This window comes from Pyrgilauda ruficollis, unplaced genomic scaffold (genome assembly GCF_017590135.1).
Source record: "Pyrgilauda ruficollis isolate IOZ18807 unplaced genomic scaffold, ASM1759013v1 scaffold14, whole genome shotgun sequence".
In the NCBI taxonomy this organism is placed as follows: domain Eukaryota; kingdom Metazoa; phylum Chordata; class Aves; order Passeriformes; family Passeridae; genus Pyrgilauda; species Pyrgilauda ruficollis.
The window spans coordinates 9,975,789-10,001,011 of NW_024512543.1; the positions used below are offsets into that span (position 1 = coordinate 9,975,789).

General features: G+C 38.5%; 1 protein-coding gene across 1 annotated transcript; it reads right to left on the bottom strand.

Annotated features, from left to right (window-relative positions):
- Positions 1-4,363: 4,363 nt before the first annotated feature.
- Positions 4,364-24,132, bottom strand: SPI1 (Spi-1 proto-oncogene). The gene is made up of 5 exons (XM_041459721.1): positions 23,767-24,132; positions 17,239-17,332; positions 9,796-9,983; positions 5,887-6,034; positions 4,364-5,222 (listed from the first exon to the last, which is right to left on the bottom strand). Exons 1-5 carry the CDS (start codon positions 23,809-23,811, stop codon positions 4,906-4,908), a joined length of 792 nt encoding a protein of 263 aa, XP_041315655.1. The 5' UTR covers positions 23,812-24,132; the 3' UTR covers positions 4,364-4,905.
- Between the last annotated feature and the right edge of the window lie 1,091 nt (positions 24,133-25,223).

A 25,223-nucleotide genomic window follows, 5' to 3' on the forward strand; every position in this document is an offset into this window, starting at 1 on the left:
ATAGACTGCTCATTCTCACGTACTGCTTTGACTCCCCAATAGCAAAAAGTAACACTGCGGGGAACCAAAGGCGTGAAGGAGGATGTGGCTGGATGAGTGGAGAGAATGGAAAGAAACAGAATGGAAAGAAAGTTGCCCTGAAAAATCTGATCTAATAGGCCTGCTTTGAGCAGGAGGTTGGATGGGGTGACCTCCAAACATCCCTTCCAACCCAGGTTGCTCTGGGATGCTGTGTGCTGATGTGAGGTGTTCAGCTAAGGCAGACACGGGTGAGCTATGAGTGAGGAAATGAGAAAGAATATCTCAGCCTACCGCTGTTTTCATGTTCTCTGGAAGATGTTCACATTCCCCGGCTCTTGGAATGGGACTGATTATTTGGTTTATATACAGACCTCTCTAATAGCACAGGCTCAACTGAGCCAACTGAATCGTAATGTGCAAATTTGTTAGAGAAGAAAGGTGAAACTTGGTGAAGTTTTAGCTACTGTCACAGTTGCTTTAAAGAGTAAGCTCTTAATCTACTTGACTGTAATATATTAGTGGGTTCATTTCAGTAGCATTTTTATTATAAGCACTACATGTTTAATGTTTTAAGTATATGGGTATGCAAAAATAAGTAAATCTGATTTGAGTGTTTAATAGAAGAAGAAAAGGTGGCAAGATAGCAAGGTAACACACAAAATAAATTAGAAATAAATGCAAAATCTTGGAATTGGTACCACGGTCTGTGTCATATCATTGTCTTTTCTATCCATTATCCATCCATTTTAAATACACAAGTGTGGGATTTCCATTGAGAACATACTGTTCAGGGCATTCTTAAAGGAAAAATGCTCATTGTGTTGTCGTTGGTAATAAAGTCTTTGTTACGAATTTACAATGTGCAGCTAGGGTACAAGGAAATTTTTGAATAACAGTATAAACACACTGAATTGAACTGTCATGTGATATATGTACTAGTTATGAAGCTGGCAATATAGTTTGAATTAAGTTTGATGATAATGAAGGGAATTTTGTTGTGTGGAGATCCAAATGAGGGAGGGAATAAATAGAAAGAAAGGCAAAGAGATTAAGTGATAAAATTAAAAAAATATATATATATACTTACTGAGGAAAAGAAACCTGGCAATGTACAGAGCCTAAGCCCTGTTGTAATTGCAAGTGAAGACAAACACAGATTTTAAGACTGACAGTGTATGAATCTTGAAATGAGGGTATAGAGATAAAACTTCGTGAAGGAGGAGACCAAAAACCTCCAGCAGATATACTGGGATGTGTGTGTATGCATTTTTCAGGAAGTTTGGAGGACTCAATAAATGTGGGCTTTCAGGCAAAAAAATAAATAATAGCACCTTTAGCTGCAGTTCTGTCTGGTGCAGGTGAGTAGTAGCTTACATCTAGAAATGTCTAAAACTCTCTTTGACTGAGTAGAATTTAAAAATACATGCTACCACTGTAAATTATTATAAACTGATTATCTGTTTAGTCAGTGCAATTTTTCTAACTTTGATGCCTCTGATGAACAGCTAGAGGGAGTCTAATATATTGTTGGTGCTGTTCAGTATTTTCAATTTAGCTCACTGATAATTTCCAGAATAATCTTTCCACAAGAATTGATTTGGAACCTCTCTGAGGCTAATAAAGCTGATGTTTAAAGCAGGCTGAAAAGGGCCAAAGATAAGTTGAATATCCAGCTGTAGTATGAACATTTGCTTTGAAAGAGGATTGATGATCTCTAACAGCAGTGGGCTGCAAAATGTCCCAATGAACTTGTCCTAATCGTGGGTCATCTCTCCAAATAATAACCCCCCCGACCTTTTTTGATCACATCTGTCTGTCTAGTACTTGGCCACATTCAGAAAAAGCAGCTCCTCTGTAATTTTGCAGAACCTGTGATTTAGTCATATTCATTTTGGGATTTTTGTCTAAAACAGCCCGAGAGCTTCTGCTTGCATGTGCAGCTGAATGGCAAGAATTCAGCTCGCCTAGACTGCCCAGTGTCCCGAGCAGTTGGATTGTGTGGCAGACAAACAGTACTCTGGCAGAGAAGCATCATCATTTGGTCTCCTTCACAGCTGCAACACATGATTATTCACTCTTTATGCCACAGATGAAAAACCTAACCAGAAACAGATGGGGAGTGAATATTTTTAGAAACAGTATTTCAAAGCATTAACAAGAGGAAGAGAAAAAGTTTTCAGCTTTGGAGATAAAATTTTAAGCCTTCTTGTTAAAGTATATTCAATATTACTTTAAAAAATATTTTTTAATAATAATACTATCCCCCCAAGATAATTTTCTCAGAATCTTCAATTTCCATGTTTCTTGTGGTCCAAACCAGTGTAAAATGCAAAATCTTTAATTCAAGTATAAGTAGTTGCTCTAAATTAGCATTTTATAGTAAAGCACACACTCAAAAATAGCTCATTTAAAGGTTCTTGTTGTTTATTTGAATGCTTATTTTAATTTTGTATTATTTTTCCAGCATCTAATAGGATTTTATGCAAGAAATTGCATAAATATGCAATTGAAATTTTATGCATTTAGGGAAATGGAAAAATAGGTCTCATAGATCTTAGAAAGCTTTTTGGTAAGCTTGAAATGGCTTTTGTGATATCCTAAGTATCTCCACAATTAACTCACCAGTTGGCTCTTTTCAGTTATCACAGTTTTCCTGCAAGAGGAAATGATCCTTCTCCTCCAAATTACAGTGTCAGAGAAGGATCAGTTCTGCTTTTGAAGCTGTGTTTGTGATAAAGATATTTTTATGAAGAGAGGAATTTTTACTCTAATTTTCTTGAATATCAAGTCTGCAAGTCTGATGAAATGCAAATGTCTTCAATATCTTTTTAATTCCAGGCCAGCAGTGCCAAACATTATCAGTACCAAACAGAGAAGTCCTGAGTTTCCAGCTCAGCAAGAAGGAACCTTAATTGTGTCAGTATTGGGTGTTCTAGTCTTCTCAGAGCTGTCTTCAAGAGCTTCCATCCTGAACCTTCAATATGGATGCAGATGGAGTTATCTGAGTGCAATTTAGTGAGTATTACAGTATTTCCTATAGGAAGTAAATCCTTCCAGTACAATTTTAGAACCAAAATGTCTTCTTAATATGACTCATCCTAACCCTAAGTGAATGAAAAATGATGCTCAAATTAACATGATCCTCAAAGCATAGTAACTAAAAGTTGGATTACAATATTTTTAGAAGCATGAAGGATAACTCTCTGCTAATTTTTGGCAATGACTGATGTATTTATCAAGTCATGAACCGGGAATAGTGATTGGGAATTAGTACTTCGGGATGTTTTTTAACCAGGAGCTTCTTTCTTGTTTGGCTCCAAAGAGATACTGCAGGCCATGATGCCAGCAGATTTTCACTTCCACAGTGAGATCGTTAGTGCAGATAACACTGACTGTGTTTAGATTTAATTTTGAGAATTCAGGTCTGTAAGAAGCTCATCACTTTCAACTATTTCTGATTTCAGTGAGGAGCAAGCTCTGAAAAATTTCAGGTTATTTAGTGATATTTGGCATGTTGTACTGCATTTCAGTATTGCTAAAAAAAAACCTTCTCTTCATTCTCGATCTGCCTCATTTCACCTCATCTATTTTGGGAAAGTCCTGATTTTTGAGTGATTGAAACAGTTGAGATATGTTAAATAATGTTAAAACTTAAAATGCCAATTTTCTTACTGTTGCTTGAATTTAGATTTAATTTCTGTGCTTACATGTACCGGGTAAATTTACCATGATGTTTCAGGTATTGAATTATCATTTATTTTGCATTTTGAGTGCTATCTTTACAGTGCAGTTGTTATTAGTTACTATTAATTGTTTTACAGTAGGGCTTAAAATCCACAGTTAAAATCTTGAAACTCTTTTGTACTGGAATTCCACAAAAACATGATTAAGCACAACTTATTTCCAAGAAAGATTCAGGAGCGAGAATCAAGGGATTCAGTGTCACTGTGGGGGAAAGGAAGACAAAAGAATAGGAGTAGGAAAATAAGTAAAACCATAGAAGAGCGTGGTTAATTGATACATTCTAAATGGAATGGGGACATAAATGCAATTCTTGGTATACTTGACCAGAAAATGTTCAGCTGGCAGGGTTTTTGCACAGGAAAAACCAGTGAGAAATATTTACATATATGCATTTTTAAATGTCCTTCAGTACTGTAGTCTCTTTCACAGTAATGTACTTCACCTTGTAACATTTGTTACTGAGTTTGACACCACTGATGGTGTTTCCAGGTGAATTTAAAAGTAGCTACAGATGGATAAGGCCCTACTACCCAGTGCACCTTTTGTTCAGACACCACAGAGGAGCTGCATCTGCATAACTGAACATGGGACATTTGGATGTGAACTAATCATTTATTATGCAAACATCAAAACTTCATTATATCTAATTTTATTAAATATGTACATGTTATTACTATTTAAAAGAACGAGTCTCATTCCCAAGATCTGCAAACTTCTCTCTAGCTCCGAGAGCTGCGGCAGAGCCTGTATTAATGCTAGTATAAAAGCTGGAAGCTAACGTGGTGTCACTGTGAGTGACACAGCACCACCTCTGGAGGCAGAACTTCATTGGCTGTATTCTTTAGTTACAATACAATCAAAAAAAACAAAGAAAAAAAAATCTTTCCTGACAACAATATATTTGTACATTGTTTAAATTTCCCAACTCTGTCCAACTTGGAGAATGGAAGCAAAGAATTCTGTCATGATTAGGATTCTCAGATGCTGAAGAAGGGAATTCGTACCAGAAACATCTGATGATAAAGGCTGTTTAAAGGCAGAGAAGGGGGCACAGGAAGCAAAGAGAAAGATGCGTCCATCTCCTCTGCTGGTATCCAGCCAGGAGCTCTCAATACTTTTCTTGCTTAGGGTCCCATGGCCTCAGTGAGGATAATGCTTCCTATCAGTGGCCCCCCTTCCCATCACCTCTCCACTAAACTGGTAGGTCAGCTTCTTCTTAACTTTCTTGACCTCCCCTGTCTTGCCATAGTTTCTCAAAGCCCGTGCCATCTTCTGGTAGGTCATTTTCTTGCGGTTGCCTTTCTGGATGCCCCAGCGATGGGCCAATGCTTCTTTGTGTTTGGAGGAGAACTGGAAGGTACCTTTCTCCTTGTCCACCCACCAAATGCTGTCCTTCATGTCCCCACTGCGAAGAAGGTCCAGAAGGAACTGATACAGACGTATCTTTTTCTTGCTGCCTGTGTGAGAATCAAAGAAGGCCAGTGGAGTATTAGTATTTGTGTGTAGTTCCTGGCGAAACAGCAGAAAGTATCTAAGTATTCCTAACATAACTTCTTCAGTTTGCAGCACTTATAACAGTAGACAATATAACAGTGTGAGGACAAAATGTGGGTTGATATACCAAGAAGGAAAAACAAGAATAAGTAATTCTTATGGCTAAACTTCTGAAATTAATTTGCTAATTTGAAGCTAATTGAAAAACATTGCTATCTCAAAACTAACTTAAACCTAATTTTGGCAGGTTATATGGAATGTGTCTCTCAGATACTGAGCAAAGAGAGCTAAATATTTTTTTTTAATTGGTTCTTTCTTGACCTTCTTGTCTTGGTTTTCCTGGCTGTTATTAGAAATTGGAGTAGAAATGGCAAAAGCCATTTCCATTCAGGAAGCCTGAATAGACAAAGCCGAAGGAGGCAGAGGAGTACGTTAAGAAAGGAGGTTTAAGATTGTTACAGTTGTGAGATTCAGAGGACAGGAGAGTGCAATGAGTCAGGGAAAGAAAAGCTTTGGCAGTAGCATAAAATACTAGCACAACAGGTCTACAGTTTTATTCATTATCCTCATGGTATTATAATACCTGCTCAGTTCATAGCTTGACAAAATCCTTCTGTTTTCACTGACCTGTTTCTCCATGCATAATTCCAGGCCCAGGGTCCACACCATCATTCTCCCCATCTGAAACCTCCAAGGGGGGGCTCTGCCTCTCTATGTCCTCCTCGTCAGAGCTGGGCTGAGGTGGAGAGAAGTACATCCGGGGCAAATAGGACACCTTTTGGGGAACAGAGTAGTAGAGGGAGAAAGCAGTGATACAGAGTAGGGCATCAAGATTAAAAAAGGAAATGTAATGAAGAGAGGCACGGAGAAAAGAGGGGAGAAAGTTACAGGTATGGGAAAATGTTTAGTGTAATACTGAGTGACTTAGTTGTTGACATTTATAATAAATGCCATCCTATTAAGAAACATTTTCAGATAACAGTCAACATTTACACATGTACAATGATGCACCTTTACCAGAGGGAAGGATGAATAACTTTGTGAATGCCAGAACTTTCTCACATCTTATATCCTATGCAAGTAACACTGCTCCTCTTCCCCATATCTCCCCAAAACTTCCTTTCTTCCTGGGTTTCTGATCCCGGTTGTCTATCCCCAGAGTGAAACTGCTTTTCAGAACAATTTTTTTCCTAACACAGACCATCTGGAGCCGAATTTGAACGAGATGAACAGTTCTGCCTTATCATGGCTGGCTTTGGCTCTGTTGTCCTCTTCCCTTCTCAGGCACAGTGCCTCCTGATGGCACCGAAACCCTATGGGACTGCATCCAAATTTGGAGATGGGATTGTACCGGTCTGTCAGCTTTCTCTCTTAAACATCCCCCATGAGGAGAGGAGTAGCCTTAACACTAAGATAAGGATATATCATATCAGCCCATATTCTCTTTTCCCAAATGGCTATCTGAAAATTCCCCATTAGGGGGGAATTTCTCATCTGCAAAGCTAGCAAGCCAGTGTTTGTGTTAAACTCTCTTGCCCTTATATAGAGGTGTTGCCAGAAGCAGTGTGGAATATACCTCAGCTCTGTAAATTCTCACTTGTGGTCTGGTTTGCTAGGAAACATGACCAGTTGGCACAAATGATTGCATCTTCTTATTTAATAATGTGAAACAGGTCAATCTGAGGGGCAGGGAGTAAGAACCCAGTCCCTACATTAAAAAAACCCAACCAACATTCCCCAAACTCAGCAGCATATCTTATGCAGCTTTCATGATGGCACAGATAGTCCTTGAAAGGAAGCTCCTTTTGTACTGCTCTTCTCCTTCATCAGGAAGGAATGTTTTGAGCCTGATCCTCTCCCCAGGGGACCCGAGACGACGCTGAAGTGGGCAGTGGGTGTTCATGAGTCACTCACCCTGCGCTGGGTTTGGCCTAGTTGGGCTTTTTGGGTGACTTTTGCACCACCTTGAAATGTCCCAACCAGGCGTGTGCCAAGGGCTGGTTTGGGGCACAGCAGCTGGCAGTTAATGAGTTGGCAGATTGGCTGCAGCCGATCTGGCAGGAAGGGCAGGATTGGGCAAGAGTGCGTGTAAGCTTCCTGTCGGATCCCCAGGAGCGAAACTTCAGCCCTCACCACAGCCACCCTCGGCTTTTTACAGTTAAGAAAGCTGCAGCCTCAGGGCTAGGAAGGAAGGGAGAGGCTGTGCCATGGGGGAAGGGGAATGAGAAGGTGGGACAGTGTCCTACAGGCGAGGGGAACCGAGATTGGTGCCCCTGCGGAGCAAAGGGCGGTGGAAACCTGGAGTGCTTTGGGAGGTTGAGTGGGAGTAAGGAACTGCTTCTCTGGGCTGGAGGGGACAGTGGGAGGGGACATGGTGTCTTGCAGAGGCCAGCCTGGGGAGCTGAGTGAGCTTTCCCCATGCTGTCCCCACTGTCCCTGACTGCTGTATCTTTGCCTATACTTCCTCTGCACCTGAATCTCAGCAAGGACAATCAATACAGTGTCACACAGTTTTGGGGCAGAGTCACAGAGGACTGGTCTGTGTGCTATAAAGAGCCAGGTTACTAATACAGTTCTGGAGAGAGAAAACTTAAGGAACTACTAGCTACTTTCCATATTCTGATGTTTTCCCAGGGTCTGTGGCACCCATGTGTGATTTTCCTCATTCTAGAGTTCTTCTCAGAGCTTTTCAACCTTCTCTTTTCAGAATGATTTTTTTTAGTATCTCTGAGGCCCCTGTTGTAAGGCTAACAAAAGTTTTCAAACAAATCCTGCTCATGAACAGGTTAAACCTCAAATTTAATTTCACAAAGCAATGTGATATCAACAGAAAATTGAAGAAATATCTTTGCACGTTCTTCCTTTACTGCAACCAGCAACTCTGATATTGCAGGACAGGCATGCTAGTTAAAAACTAGCAAATTTAGAGGAGGATTAAGACTTGCTTCCTCCTTGTTTCTTTGCCTGGACTGTGACTGAGACACACCAGAAGCTGAACTTCAGAGCGTGCCAAGCTATTTGCATGAGCTATTCTAGGAATAAAAGTAAAGTAAAGTAAAAAGCCAAAGATCCCCTGCTGGTGAGGAAAAGACGGGTAGTGGTGAATTCTACATACTAACATCTGCAGCTTGGTAGGGTGTGGGGCAGGGAGATCACAGTGCTCTTTATCAAAAGTTGTAACAAAATTAACTCCATGCCTTTCATCCTGAAATGAAAGACCATAGTTGAGGAGAATGAACGTGGATAAGCAGAAGTGCCCTCTCTTGCTTTTTGGTTGTGCTTCCAAAGACATCCCTAAAGGGACTTGTTTTCATCCTTTGCCCTTGGCCAGAGGTAATGGTTGGTCATTAGGTATTAGCAGTTGCAATGAGCAACTGAAACAACTTGATCTTCCCACAGACTGCTGTTCCATGATGCATTTTTTATATTTGTAACTTTCTGTTCCTAATTCTTTGTTTGTACCTACATCTTATATTCTATTCCTGATTTTTTTGATGGCTTGCAGTTTCCTGTTGTCAGTGTTAACTTACTCATTCTATTTTTTTTCTTCTTTCTTTTTGATTAATATGGTATTAACATACAATTTCAGTCTGCTTTGAGCAGAGAAACCCAAAATGCTAAGCCCATGCATGCGGTTTTTCTCACAAAGTTTCAGCAAGGATACTGTCATATGCAGCATTGTAATCAGCAAACACTCTTTTCTCCAACTTCAGTTCTACTCTGTCTTGTATTTAGGACATTTCATGTACATTGGGAAACTCTTTAGCACAAGGTCCTCCAGCTTTCTTGCTGCTCCCAGTAATGACTTCGGGCATATTCTTGTAGGGTCAAGAGTGATTTCCACATCTGCTGTGCTTAGTGTCTTTGCAGTATGATGGAACACCTTATAATTTCAGCTTCAGTGAGAATTCAGTGGTGCTTTGGTGATTACTGCATAGTGGAATATCTTTTTTTACAGGGAAATGCCTGGCTTAATGTGAAATCTGAGCAAAGACAAGACAGTGTGCTTTGGCTTGTCACTTATTTACTCCCAGATAGAAGCTCAAGTAGGGGCTCCTCAGCCTGTGGTAGAATTGTCAGTGACTTTGTTAATATTTCTCATACAAGCCATATAAAACTGTCAGGGTTACTTTGAAATATTTAAAGCTTTACTACTACTTCAAAGCTCAGAATTACTTCTTAATAGTCACAGGTACCCTTGCTATGATGATACAAAGTTTCTCAGCTCCAGATCATCTGCGGAATTGCAAATCAGTTGGTTTTTTTTCCCCAAATGAAACAAAAATTGAAATTCCAAACACCTCCACAAAATGCAGTTCTCTTTTTAGACAGTGTGGGGAGCATGATTTCTCATTATCCAGGTAAAAAGAATGTTTAAAATACAATTTGTCCTGAGAATGAGGAGCTTTATATGCCCTAAGAAACTGAGTAACTCATTTCAGAAGTGTCTTTCACTTAATAGTATGCATTCCCAGTGTATTATTTTCTTTACCATTAATTTCCATCTGAAGTCCTGAGCAGGGTTGGTAACCATACCTGATGGTTGAGTCCGATGTGTGTGGTTGGGATTGCAGAATCCAAGACGTGCATTTGCTCGATCTCCATGTGCCTGTAGAGCTGCTGCAGCTGGGGAGGCTGCACACTCTGCAGCTCTGTGAAATGGTTGTCTCCAAAGGTCTCAAACTCACTGTGCATGTGGTGTGGATGATATTCCCAATAATGATCTAAAGAAAGTAAAAACAGATTGTCCGTCACTGCAAGATGGAAAAACATGGCATTCGCCTGGCTTTCATTGATTCTTCCTCCCATCACAGCCCTTTCTGCCCTCTCCAAACCACTCCTGTTGGCCTGTTTGTCTCTGCTGACAATCCCTACAGTCCCTGTAAAGTCTCTTCTCCTAATCTCATAAATTCCTGTGACTGGGAAGTATTACTTAGGTCATTTTGAGTAGGAAAATACTCTCAGATAGTGAGATGGATTTAAGTGATAATTTAACACAAGATGCAGATTTTAATGCTGGCACTTTTCTCAAGAAGAGACCATAACAAGTTTCAAAACATTGTCATTCTTGAGTCAACAAATTCTACTGATTTGCACTCTGTCATATTCTTATCACACTCTTCCTCATGGCATGGAAATGAGGAGGTGGAAAAAATGTAAAGACTATTCTGCAGCTATCTTTAGTCTTTATTTTACTATGCTAGCAAAATTTCAGGAATGCTGCTGAAAGGGCACTTTTCTATATTCTTCCTGCTGTTTTGCTATATCACGCGTTTTTAAGTACCAATACTAGAGAATAAAAGGATAAACACATGTGGAAATCTTGTGTACACTGTATACAGGAAGGCTCAATTCTAATGCAGACTCTTTCTCTACTTTTTTTATCTCTTCAGTACATTTGAAATTTTTGTGATAATTTGGATTTTTAAAAAAAATATAAAGAAGTACTTAAATAACCACTATAATGTTTCCTTATTCATTTATCTTTGAAATTAAATTCCATATCATTCTCAGTTTTAGATTTCTGGCTTTTTTATTCAACATAAGCCTCCAACTTTTTAGAATGTTGTATTTGCTGCTCAAAATTTAAAATTTTCTACAAGAAATGTGAAGTATTGCTAATTATATTTCTATATACAATAGCTGCACATATAATTTTGCACATATTTATGTGCAACCTGTTTTTAAAATCAGTGTCAACACTACAGCCTCTGCTCTGTCTGAGCCTGGAACTAATCTTCCAGGGTTCATCTTTTTGTGTATCACTTTATACATGGCTGAAATTTCTTTATTATATTCTGTGTAACAATTCTAATTTATATCTTACTATTCCACATTCTCTTCCCTTATTAAATTATTTTTAAAAATTTCTGTTCTCTCCTTCACATGTTTTCAGGTTGCTGTCAACTCTTACAATCTACTTCTAATTATCCCTTAAGCCAGCATCAGCTCTGAGTCTTTCAGTGTAAATCAGCATATTCAGCTCCCTATTCACACTTGTACACTCCTCCAAGCTCCCTCCCAGCTGTTGACATCCTTCCAATAACACAATAGACAGACTTGGACATGCTCCTCTAAATGTAGTTAAATTTATAGAGGAACAATAGTCTTGTTCTGCAATATATGCTGTTGTGCATGACATCTGGATATTAATGTACTATGAATATTTTTCTTAAATATCAATTTTTTTTTAATCTAATCTCCTATCTCCTCATCCTTCCCCATTTGTGCTTCAAACAGTTAAGTGTAATCACATTGAGGATTTGAAATCCAGGGGAATGACTTTGAATGTGGCTTCTTTTAGAGTGAACTCAGTGATATGTCTATACCAAGCACATTTATACCTGAGAAGCTGTAAGCTCTTTCATCTGCCTTTGTGCTCAGGCCTGCAGAAATTTATTTGGAGGCTCTATGAGATCATTTATGACACCAGCACTTACTTTTTTGTCCTTTCTGCTTTTATGATTCATGAATAAGCCTCGTCACTGCATGTGAAAGGGGTGGAAATGTGCTTTTAAAAGCATACAGGGAGCTGCTGCATTACTTTGTCATTTCTTCACTTTGTTGTATGGCACTTTCTATGGATTATGTATGGATTTTATAGCCCTAAGATAATTACAATGCACAGTAGCACTTCTTCATGTTGCAGTTCAAGACAAAAATTTCAGTTTCTAGTGTAAAAAAAGTGGGGTTTATGGATGCAAAGGACTCAGGTATTTTTATATCCACATCTACTTCAACCCAGGAAACAGCAGAGTGAGTGAGTTGAAATCCATAATTTACCTAAGGCTGTGTCCTGGTAGGAAGCTTTGAGCACTTTCGGTGTGAAACCTTTCCATTTAGTTGGAAGACTGAGCCACACTAACTCATGTGTCCTCTGGGTTAAATTCGTGCAGATTTCTCTAAGCAGAACCAACCCTTGAGGTCCCATATACCATGGGCAGCCCTGCTTATTAAATTGTTGAGAATACATCCCAGGAGTAATCAAAACTCTTGTTCCTTAGAGTGATCTGGCTCTGTTTGCTGTGCAGAAAGTGCACTGTCAGAGGGCAATGTATATTCCCAAAGATCCCTCGTCACTGATAATCCACAACAGCAAATGAGATCAATGTGTAATTGGGCGGATGACAAAGCCCAGGAAAAAGTCTCTGAGGCTGTCAATGGCAGGTCTTCAGCTGTGGAATGTCTTACTAGCAGCAAATACGGTGGCCAAGAGAGAAGAAAGAGCATTTCCAACCTGCATAGCCATGAGTATCTGTGCACCCTCTAGGCAGTCTACTTCTGATTATTTTAAAATATTTTTTTATCAGCAGTTAGGTTTTTATCCTTCAAGATACCTCTTAGTTTTTTGGAGCCTATGAAAAAGTTACTGTTGCTCCAGAACTGTTATAACTTTTCCCTTGGCAGATTAACTAGCCCATGGAACACTATTTATGCATATTCATGCTTATAACTAATTAGTAATTATCATATTAATTACTAAATTCCTTTTTTGATGGAATTAGATGCTGTTGTAAAAATAAAGTAATAAAATAATACTATTAACACAGCATATAGGATTTAAAGTAATGACATAATAGTATTGCACTACCAAAAAAATCTACATCAGAAATTACTTCAACAAAAACTTATGTCCAATTGTTCAAGTTGTGATAGGGAGCAAAATCCTTATTTTTTCCAAAATATCTATAATTTTCCAGTAATCCTTAGGAAAAACAATATTGGTTTAGGAATGTTAGAAGACAAATTACAAATCTGTCTCCACAAGTGCTTCTGCAGTTAACCATCTTGGCTAAGTTATTGCATATGAAAATAAAAAGAGAAAAACTTAAATATATGCAGATATTTGAATTACCAGGAACTCTTTACTTCTATGCTCTTTGTAGTGTTATGTCAGTTGCACATACCAATTTTGTTCTTTTCTCTAAAACATGAAGGTGGAAGGAAGAAAAAATATAGGAGATAAAAATTCTAGAAATGGAAAGTGCCTGTTCTTTGGGTAAAGGAAAATGTCATTAAAAGCCAAGCTATACCTACAGAATGGAGTCATTATGAGAAATTTCATGTGAAGTGAAAGAGGATGTGAAAAAAATTCTCTCTTACAGAAACATGGAGATTGTGTTTGTTTTGGTCTTGTATGTAGTGAAAGGTTAGAGGAAGGACAATAATGAATTCTGAACTCCCTCCCATGACAGAGAGGATGTTAGCCTGTTGGGAAGCAGTAGCTGACCTAAAGGCATTGTGTTAATATTCACCATGGAGGTAGATCCTCACTCCACAGGTGCGAAAACCTGACTGAATGTTTTCATGCACCTTCTCATCACTGTAAATTGCTTTGCTCCTGTTTTAATAGATGAATAATGGTGGAACCACGGTCAGAATACGAAACAGGCTCTAGGCAGGTATTTGTAATAAATGTGGAGCAACAGGTTAAATGTGCATAGTGCAGTGCCAAAGGGAGCAGCAGCTGCCGAGGCAGCTGTGGAGCTGAGAGCTGCTGCCAGGCTGTGCTGCCCGGCTGCGCTGCCAGCCTGGCCCCGCGCCTCTGCCGCTTCTGATGGGCTGGGCGCCTTTGCCAGCACATGCTGGACTAGGAGAGGGTTTCTTTCACAGCCCCACACTGCACAGCTTACAAGTTCCCAGTGTGTTTTGCACATCTGAAGAAGCAAGTCAAGGAAAAAAGCCGAGAGGAAATGGGAAAAATATTGAAGGACGCTGGAAACTCAATGTCTTGCTCAGACACTACAGAATCACCCTTGAGAAGAGTGCTGTGGTCCTGGGCAGAGCATCAGTCATATCTAAAACAATGTTAGAATCTCATTAGCTCACACTTTACAAATTAATTTAATCATGCCTGATGTTCAAAAGCCTATGGGTCAGGCATCAAATAATGAGAATAGCTTTGAAGGGAGGGGATTTTTTAATGAAGTTTGGAATTCTTTCTCTTTTTCCTATAGCATTTAAGACTAAGGTTCACATGTTTGGACTTTCCTCCACTTCTATGTGGGCTAACAAAATCAAAGCTGAGATTCGTAAATGGTCATGTTACTCCAGGATGTGGGACTAAAATAAAATCCCAGATCATGAGATCTAGTAAGTTCCAAGAGGCCAGCAACAAAGTGAACAAAGGTCAGCACTCAGCTTCATGCAAAAAGAGATTTTTACCAAACCTATAATGTTTGGTGATAACACAGAAACAAAGCTGCAGTGGAATTTTGTAATTACAAAGATTGCATTAGTGTTACAAAATATGCTGTTACACTTACAAGCTCAGGGTAGGGTGATGGACTAATACATGACCACTCAAAGCAGCCTCTGTCCAGCATGACTGTGCCTCTGTGTTTATTACAGTATTTAAAACAGAGTTGCACTGCAGTACAGAAAATAATCGCACACAATGCTTGTGGTGATGAACATATCATGTCGTGGTTTTGCTTGTTAATTTCAGTGTTCACTTATAGGAAATTATTTTCTAAATATTATTCACTAGTGGAACAGATCTACAAATTTTTTTATGAACTTTACTACCTATTTGTGTAAATAAGTAAGTAAGGGATAATAAATAAGGTGTAAGGGTTTCCTTCAGTACTATATTTGAGGAAAAGGGACAGTAATGCATGTAGCACAAATCTGCAGATTAAGACATTGCCATCTCCCTTTCACAAAATACTTTTTCTAGCAGTGAGAGAGAGGTAGTCTGACACCTCAGGAAACAGTCCTATTTCTTTAACAGTCCCTTGCCAGCAAAATCAAAAGTATTATACTGTCTAGTGGCATCTATTTTTATTAACTGGTAGTATTGAGGTACATAGGGGTACTGAGTAGACCTGCAAAATTATTTTTATGTATTGTCAGTGGTCTCACTATACCACAAGGTGAACTTCTCTCTCACGATTCTGTTCTTATTTTTTCTTTTTATCCTCCTATCTAATCAGGTTCTTGTCTCTTTCACTGCTGTTATTGCAGCATCTTTTTATTCCTTTCCCCCTCAATTTTTCAATCATTGTGCCTTTAGCACTTTGTTCTGAATACTTAGTACATATTTCTAAATGCACTTTTTGGCATCGTTATCCTGCTCTTCTGCATGGCTGTCCTCAAGACTCTATACTTCTGTCATGCAAACAAAATGAAAGCCAAAGTTGGGTTTTTCAATGCTTATCAGAAAGAATGAAACTACAATAATTTGTGGGTTTCAGTCTCCATCTGTATTTTTTGGTTGTTCATTGCTGTTTTGGACTGTGAGCAATTCAGGACAACACAGGGCACAGATATATATACACATCCAATTATATTACAGGTGCATTCATAAATTAAAATTTGATTGAAATGTGCAGGCTGGGTTTAGGTTGCATCTTCCTTAAGTACTTACTGTAGGAGTTAAAATGTTTTTGGGGTCTTTAGGACAAGTGCAGAACAACTTTAGGAACAGACAAATTTCTGTTTAAAGTGCATATTTAGGTACTGCTTAGGCTATAACTCATATAGGTCACTATCCAGGTTTTGTTGTGTTCATCATGATGAGTAAAATCATGCTAGTGATCTGAGAAATGTAGCTTAGAAGCAACCTTTCAGAAGAAAAATGGACAGTAAACCAGATGGGGTGATAAAATGGTGAAAGATAAAGGGAAGGTTTGCTTGAGGTAGCCTGGACTTAATGACAGAAAAGTTATTTTCCAGCGCTTTTTTCCTACATGGCATCTTTTACATTTATTGTTTAATTGTCACAATTACCTTTTGAGATAATCAATGTTATCCTGTTTTATGAATGTGCAAACAGATACGGGGTATAATGTAAAAACCCTGAATTTCCATGTGGAATTTGCTGGGTTTGATTAATGAGACGCGACAGATGCCATGAGATAACTTATAAAAACTGAATTAATTCTTTGTCTTCAGGTGTTAAGAATATCATAGGTGTTTCCTGAATGATGTGTAGAGAACAAATTTAGGTAGGAATCTCTTTCAGCTAAATGCTCAGAACGATCTTACTCAGTAACTCACTGCTCTTTTGTTGCCACAAAACAGTATTGTGCTATGATTAGTTCGTGTTTTAAATTATAACAGCGATGGCTTTAGTTGCTATATCAGTGGGGTTCTTTCAGGGAAACTCCAGGACCTGCAGGGACTGCCACCACTGATGGAGTAGAACGGTGCTTTTCCTTCCTGAGTCAATATTGACTCTGGTATTTCCAGGGTGCTGTTGCTGGACCATTGTATTGCACAGGAGAAAACTCACAAAGCAAGACTCTTGCCTCTGCATTGATTTAGAGTCCAGTGCTCAGACAACACTAAAATATAGACACCAAAGCTTTGAAATCACATACATAAATTGAAATAGTAAATAATCATACAGCATTTTTAGCTTGAGTTATGTTTATGCACAAACAGCTACAAGGAAGTTTTACTTAGATTTAGAGACAGGAAGTACTTGGGTGTACTGGAGGGAGAGTGAAAGTTAAAGTTAGGTGTGGCAGCATGCAATAGAGATCAAAAGAAAGAGAAAAATATAAGGAGTTGAAAAAAGCTAAATACCAAAGAAACCTAAGCACAAAAAGATTATCTAGGACCTAAGTAAAATGGTAGTTGGACTTGGGAACACAAGAAGAGGAATACAAAATCCAGGTTCTTAAAAAGTTGAGAAGCAAGCTGAATGCTTTTGATCTGCAGAGGAAAATAAAAGCACAGTAAAGATAATGAAGGATAGAGATCACGAGATCCCACTTTCCTGGGAACTCCTTGCATCATAGAGTGCTTTTTAAAATGCTCTTTCAGAGGAACCATGTTGCAGTTGCTGGGTCGGAACAAATAATATAATAATATTATGTTATTAATAAAATAATTTTTGTTCCTGATTCAAAAATGTGTTCCTATACATTGTAGATCACAGCAATAAATTTGTTATTTTCTTGTATGTCCTAAATCCATTTCCTGTGGTAATCCATGAGACTTTATGCTTCAGGGAGATATTTTTTGACTTACCACCATGACTCTCTCCATCACTGTTGAGATACTGGTAATAGTCATGGGGCTGTCGGTAGAGGTCTGACTCATAGGGTACCATATCTTCAGAGGGCTGTAAAAAGAAGAGGAATTTTTAGAACAGTAAGTTTACACACATCCTTTCCAAATTATTCATATAGTTAGTGAAGGGCTGATGCCAACCCATTTTATACTGCTTAGGGAAAGGAAAGGGAGTCTTCAAGTTATTACTGAACTAGCAGAAATAAAATGTGTGACACCAAACACTGGTTTTGGGAGAAAAAAAAAAAAAGAGTAATCCCAGTAGAAAAGAGACCCAGCCTGTGTAGCAGAACTTGTCCAGTTGTAATACAGACATCTCTTGTATCCCACACTCCAGCCTTCTGAGGATACTGCTTTAGAGCTGTTGTAGATATTAAGCACAAGTAAAGGTGAAATATTTTCTTTGGTAGTAACAGACATTTTCTTCTATTGATGATGATAATGATGATGATTATTATTATTCCTGCACACAAAAAAGAAAGCAGAAACTTGTCTTGCCTAAACATATTGTTCCTACAAGCTCTGACTAAACGGTGGCAGTCTGTCAGAGGGTAGTGAACACTGACAGAGAGCATAAACACATTTTCTTCCTCAGTTACTGCCCAAAGTGACCTCTAAATGTTTGCTGCCTCAAATCAACTGCACAGGGCTTTAAGATACACACAGTGAAGACTAAAAAAGTCCAAATGTGGGGCAAGTAGTGAGTTGTGACCTGTTGGATGCTCAGCTGTAGAATTGGAGTCTTCTCTACCTTCTCAAAACAGGTGACACAGGGTACCTTGCCCACCTCTCTTCCTCCTCAGGCCTAGTATTCCAATTTCAACACTGAGTAAGATCTTATGTTGTCACAATAAAGGCTGTTTATTATTAGTTGTGCACAATTTTGTTGCTTCATTTAATGTTTCTTCGTGTTTATTTCCAGAATGAGAGTTAGAAAAGACAGTCTCTGTCATGGCGTTTTGTTAAACCTTAGTCCAGTTAAGTTTGTTGCAGTGTTTCCTTCCAATCCAAAGAAATTCTTGTGCTGTCACAGCAAAGAACTCAACCGCCTTCTTGCCCTTTTTTGGAAAGGAAATTACTCCAAGCATTTCTAGGTGTTAATAGAAACATTTTACTTCTATTAAAGACTGCATCATAATTAACTTTGAATATTTAGAATAACATTATAATTATATGATGGGTGTATTTCTTGTGTTTATATTTCATATGTCTATCTGTATGTCCCAAATCCTTTCCCTTCATGAACCTGTCACATTTTTGGAACATCTGCATTTTTTAAGTTTATGCTGTGGTAACAGCATGACAGAAATACAGGACAGCTTCTCTTTTCCTTACTCCTCTAGACTGCTTGAGAAATGGAACCCAAGGTAGCAGCTGCCACTAAAATCCAGATGGAGGTGGTAGATAAGCAATTAGCAAAAGGAAAGGACTTTTTTTTTCTGGTTTCTTTAATTCTTCTGGTTAACTCCTTCAGTTCATTCTGCTGGAATTTGGGGATTTAAAGATTGTCCCTTTCTGAGGATTAAGATGTTAGAGCACATACCAAAAATATCCCAACAAACCACTTTCAGAAATTACTTTGGAACTGGTAAATCCTTAGCAGCAGCCATGTGTTCTATTAGTGTATCGTTAAAAGGCACTGGTAAGACTGTCTACAACTTTGTGACTTCCAGCACACACACTAACTGGGAATCAGATCCATGGAACATTTAAAGCCTCAGGAGAAAATCCATCACCTGGCTACAAGTTCCAGATAGAATTGGTGGTGGTGGATAATTGCTTTGGGGAAATCTTGAGAAGATGATAACCCACAGTAAAGGCTTTCTAAGGGAAAGACTAAGAAGGGACAAGTCATCATTTAATTGCATCCACAGCAGGAATACCAGTGACAGGACTCTTCTCTGGTCTCCAGAGCTGTACTGTAGGTACAGTCTCCCTTTCCAAATCTATGTGATTACAACAGAAATGCTCTTTATTCACACATAGATACAATGGGAAGTATAACATGTTTTCCACATTTCAGGGAGGTGGTCAAAAAGTCAGTACGGCATGCTTTTCCTCAATGTTTCTGCTTTTTTCTCTGTGTATTTTCTTGGTGTTCTCTCTGGTTATATGTATTTACTCATCTTCATTCCTTCCACCTTTGGTGTAGTCTGATCTCTGACAAGAAAAAGTAATGAGACCATATTTTGCTTCCTTTAAGATAAAGTTCTGAATGGAATTTCTCCTTTTCATTATCTTTGCAAATTAGTTCATCCTACTCCTTCATTTCCTTCCCCTAAATATATGCTTCCTGTTAAAATACAAACTTATGCCTTCATATTCAGAATTTTAATTATTATATTATAAATTTAAAACTAAATTTATAATTAATATTATAAAATACTATAATTCAAAGGAAAGCATTGATGTTCTGTGAAAGGGGAAATGTCAACAACTAAATGGAAAATGCATATCATACTAGTTGGGAAAAACAGAGGTTAAAAAGTCATATAAATGTACATTGTTTGAAAGAAAAATCTCTGTTTCTTCTCAACTGAAATACTAGAAATTGATAGGAATTATTAAGAAGCTAATACTTAAATGCATTGAAGTTTTAAACGCTGATAACTATTTATCCCAAAGTAAACTAATTTAGAAAGAAATCAGTATCCTGTCAATCTAGGCTTAATTTGCTAAAATTTCCACTGATACAACAAGGCATCTATCACTCATATCTTTACAGAAGCATACAGAAGTCCAAAAGAAGATTAAAAGTACATATTTTAGGCAAGAAAAAGAAAGTTTGGCTTTTCCTAATTGTGCTTTCCTTTGTTGTCTTCTCTCAGTTTCCAAACTCCCCCACTTCAGACCAATATACATTAACAGGCAATAGTGTCTCACAGTCTGACAGATGAGAATAAAGTATTATACCATTCAAAAGCTACTTTTACAGTTCAGATGTGTATTCAGTGACCAGAGCTAAAGGGAAGTGTGTTAAATAGACTCTTAAAACAATGATTCCCTTAATATTTACAGATCTGACTGACTACAGAGTGAGTTGCAGATACCCAATCTCTAAAAACTATTTTACATAGAGCATTGGAGTACTATAAACTCTCATTTGAAAGTCTGGGGCTTAAAATTTCTTTATTATGGATTCTTGGAATTTTTGTCCTTGGATTTGAATCCTGTCCAGTGATCCTTTTGATAAAATATGTGTGTATATCCTTGTTAACTCATGCAACTGGACCAATCCATCCTCACAAAGGACTTGTAATGCCACTGCTTTCTGTCTTGGTGTCTGATCTTCAAGGGCACAGTAACTAACATGGCAAGATGTATGTTAAATATTTAAAAGTCTACTTATCATAAACCTAATCACATGGTGGTTAAAGGACACAGAATAGCATGTATTCTCTCTGATTATCCTATGGGAAAGTGGCATATTTCCCTCTATTTAATAGAGAGGCTATTTTCAATAACATGTTTTTAATTGCTTTCTGTTTTTTTGGGAGGTGGTTTGTTGTTTTGGGTTTTTTTAAAGAAAAGTTTATTTAGATATGTTTCCTCTAATTAGAGAGAAGAGGTTTCACCATGTACTGCTGTTGCCTCTTGTGCCATTCTTTACCCACTTGCCCTGTCCTTCTCTGGAACCTCCCCACCCACACCCATTTCATCATCGTACTGACAGCTCTTCCATGACACTGAACTGTTTTGTTACTCCTGACAAAAAGCAAAGAACAGCTTATGTTTAATATTTAACTGATGTCAATGGCCATTTGTTCTATCGGTTGTTTCCATGTAAAAGAATGACTGAAAGCTTTGTTAGGATCCCATAGTTGTGGTCTGAAGTTGGTATCTCCTTCCATGCATGCCATGAGGTGCAGTGCACTATCTAAGACAGTATTCTAACCTCAAGTAAGAGGTCAACAAACAATACTTTCTGTCACAGACTTTGATAAATGAGGAGTGGCCTCAGTCTTCCATCTTTGCCCTGAAACTTGAGGGAAAAGCCACAAAACCAGTCAGAGAAAGCTCAGTTGGCACTGGTTAAGAGAGACACATTAGACTCGGCTGAATAGCGTCTGAAAATCTTGTTATTCCCCAAGACTTTGTCAGGTGATTCCAGGGAATTGTAAAATCACTAAATCTGTTTGTTATCTTGATATAACTATTCACTGGCATGTGATTCAAAAATACTTCAGACAATTTCCAGTGATGTGCTGCTGAGACAAACTTTATGGCCAAGATTAACTTTATTTCCTTGGAAAAAAATTACAGTATAACTATTTTAGAAAAGATGAGTAAAAATATTAGCATGATTACTCATTGGGCCAGCCTCACTGGACCGTGTTGACAATGCAGTTATGTGGAACAGAGTACTTCTGTGGGGCATTTTTGCTCTCATGCAAAAATACTTCATTCAAAGCTGTGATTTCTACAGGTGGCTACTTAAGGATTCATATAAAACTGGAACCCTCTTCAGGCAAAGGTGTTTGACTTAATCATGTTTTGACCCATAACACAACTGAGTTCTATCAAGCACTGGAAGACAGACCCAGTCTGCAGAATTTATCCCCACAAAGTTTCTAATCTTCAGAGGAAGATGCAGTACTCCCAAACAATTTAAACAGTGTTTTCCTACTGAAGGATAAGAATTTCCTAGCCCAGGCAAGAGAAGGCAGTTACTGACCCACCCTCAACTGAACAGGGAAGGGTGGAGGAGGGAAGCGCTGCTGCAACCCCTGCCTAGAAACAGGCTTGTGTCTCTCCACTGAAAAAGTCCCAGGAGACAGACTTGTAGGACTCTAGCTGGCAGTGCTCAAAGTGCACTTAAAGAAATTTTGAAAGTACAAACTACAAAATTATTAATTTTTTGACAGTTTAATCACAAAACAAAAAAATCAAATTGCTCCATCAAGGGCTTCAGTAAGATGCAATTGGGTTTTCACTGCCAGTTGTATCACTCATCTGAACACAAGTTCAGACAGATTATTAACTGCAACACAAATTAGAATGTGGGCCAAATTGTGTTACATTTTCACTCAATTTATTCAACATATGTCCTGGAATTCAGCGCTGGGAAAAAAGGCAGAAAACTTGGCTATGAGTTAATGAATGGACAGAAAATTAACAATTGGAGTTTTTTTCCCAATGGAGATGCAGTTTTCTGGGGTTGCTAAGGACAAGGTTTGTGTTTCTTTTCAATTTTTTTTTTTTTAAGCCCAACAAGCAACATACTGAGAAATCTCTAGATACATTTTTTTAAGCTTGTTTCTATTCAGATTTTTATTCTGTTGCACTTACAGGATGCCCATTGGGAAATTCTGTATATTTAAGAAAAAGAAAAATTATTTGTAGAGTCTCCTCAGCCTTTGGGTAGATAGGTGATTTCAGGGGCACTGATGATAAACTGAGAAAATAAAGGGTCTCCCCCAAAAATAAGATAAATACTTTCAGTCATCATGAATTCCAAACATGACAGGAATTCAAAGGGAAACATTTCTGGATGGAAGATAATAAATGTCTTTAGTCTTCATTACATGGGACAAGACAAAACCAAAACTCGATAAAAGTTTTTGTTAAAAACCCCTTTGATCTGCATTGTCTCTTTCTGTTCTCTGACACATGTATAGCAATTACTGCAAGCCATCTACCACATAAAAAGCCAAATGAACCACCTTATCTGACACCTCTTCAGCTTCTACAAACTTAATGAAATCTAATTAAGGCCTCTTGTACCCATTCTGCTTAGAGATTTCCCATTAAGCCTGGTTTCTGAACAACAAGTTAGTTAGTGACATTATTTTTTTCATAAATAATTGTTTTTTTTAACTCACTGTATGATAAATTACAGCAGTGTGACAATGCTTCAGAGTTAAGGGAAGGATAGACCTGCCACATAAGCACACAGAAAAATTTATACCTTAGAGAAAACATTGAAAGACGCAAATAAGGACCATAGGTTTTTTCCCTATTCGCCAATTGCTTTTTCACAGTCAGTGAATTCGAGAGAATTCAAGAAAAGATTAAGTTAAAAACTAAAATGCCATCACTGGACAGAGTCCTATAATCTGCAATATGTAAATCAACATTCAACAACTCTTCTCTCACAGATTAGTAGGCAGTTAAATACATAAACTCTGCCAGAGACCTCAGAGGATTAAGAATTACAATCTGAAGAAAGACGGCTTTTATATCACGTAGGTGGCACTGAAGAAGAGAGATTTACTGACTTGCTATAAACGCCCTGTACAAAAATACCATACATTTAATCTGTGAAAACAAATGGAGATCAAAATCAGATACAAGTTTGGGGAGGAAATGTTAATTTCCCTTTCATTGCAGTGTTGTCACTAGTTTTATATATTGACCTAAGCCAAACTTCCTGGCATTACAAATACAGACCAAAACAGAGATATTCTCAAATAACAAAACCTGGTTTACTTTGTCTTTTGCTACTGAACCCAATGATCCATATTACAAATAATTCCATATACTCACAGGGGGAATAAGGGGAAATCCTTCCATCTTGCAAGCTTGCAACATTCAGCCAACTTCTGAGTGAATTTTTCTTATTTCAGTTTTCAAACATCCAGAATAACTGACTTGCAAAAAATCATATTTAAAAAATTGAGGAGGAAAAAAAAGGAAAAATAAAGAAAAAAGAAAATAAAAATTTTAAAAAAATAAAAAGTGAGATCCTTGGACTCTGTGAAGTCCGTCAGCAGTGGTGGATCTCAGGACAGGAGGACCCTAGCAAGTTTTCATAGTTTGCCCTAATAGGTTCTGAGGTGAACTTCTTCCCGAGCTGTATGCGAAGTTCCTGATTTTATCAAATGTCTGTAGAAGGCAGATAGGCCTTGGGTCTATCAGTGCGCTGTGACATCACACTCGAGCCAGTTTGCATAAATCTCATTTCAGGGAGCTGTGGCGCTGCAGCAGGAAGTCTGCCCCAGCCATGGACAGGTGCTCTGCTGTACAATCAGCAGCCCAGAGCCTGCACCAACAAGCAGCACTCGGGGGAAGGCTGTGCGCTTCCCACTGCCCTGAACCAGCTCCATGGTGCTGCTCTCAGGTTTAATGAGAGATCATAGGCACAGTCCTGACAACTTCTGTGGGGCCAGAGCAGTGGCGTAGACTTGCATTAATAATAGTCCAGTGTTGAAATTATGTGGCAATACTTAGCAGGTAGGAAAACAAGAGTATGCGGCTTCAAATACACAGCCTGAGGTTTTTACAAAACACTGAAGTTATGCTTGTGAGACTTTTGTCATCAGCTTTGCATGAGAGTAAATTCAGTGAAAGATTCTTTGTCCTCTTTCTTATTTATTTCTTGTGAACTCTTTTGTTTCATAATTCCTGCAAGGAGAAAGTGAGCGGGGAAAAGGAGAAAGTATTATTTGTCCCTCATGATGACTTCCCTCAGGTCCTGGGTGCCTTTAACAGTGAATAGAGAACAAGATTTATAGACTCTTGCTCAAAGAGTCAGGTGCAGAAATACCTTGTAGAGATGTGGTGTTAGCTCACTTGATTTTCTCCTCTCTCTTTATCCCACTGTTCTGATGGCATTTGGCTGCACTGAACAAATGCCCTTGATAAGCAGGTTCTGGCAGGGGCAGAGATGAGTGGGGCAGGGGGCAGGATGTAGGGGATGGGGCCTGGCTACAAGGGGAGAGGGCTCTCATTCTACAAAATGCCTTCTTGCTTTGCAGTTAATTACTAATGTCTTGGAAAAGTGAAGTTTCTTTGTCTCGTTTGTTCCCTTTCAGTCTATGCCCATGTGCCACAGGTTCTGCTTTTGAAAGCAGCCTACTTACCACTCACCTGGATCTGTGTGCAAGGGGGAATTTCAGCCACTCCAGACTTCCTCCCTCGTACACTGGTAAAACCAGAGGCCACTCACAAGTTCCTCTCATTCCCCACCCTCAGGAACTTCACAAGCAAACCATATTAGCAAT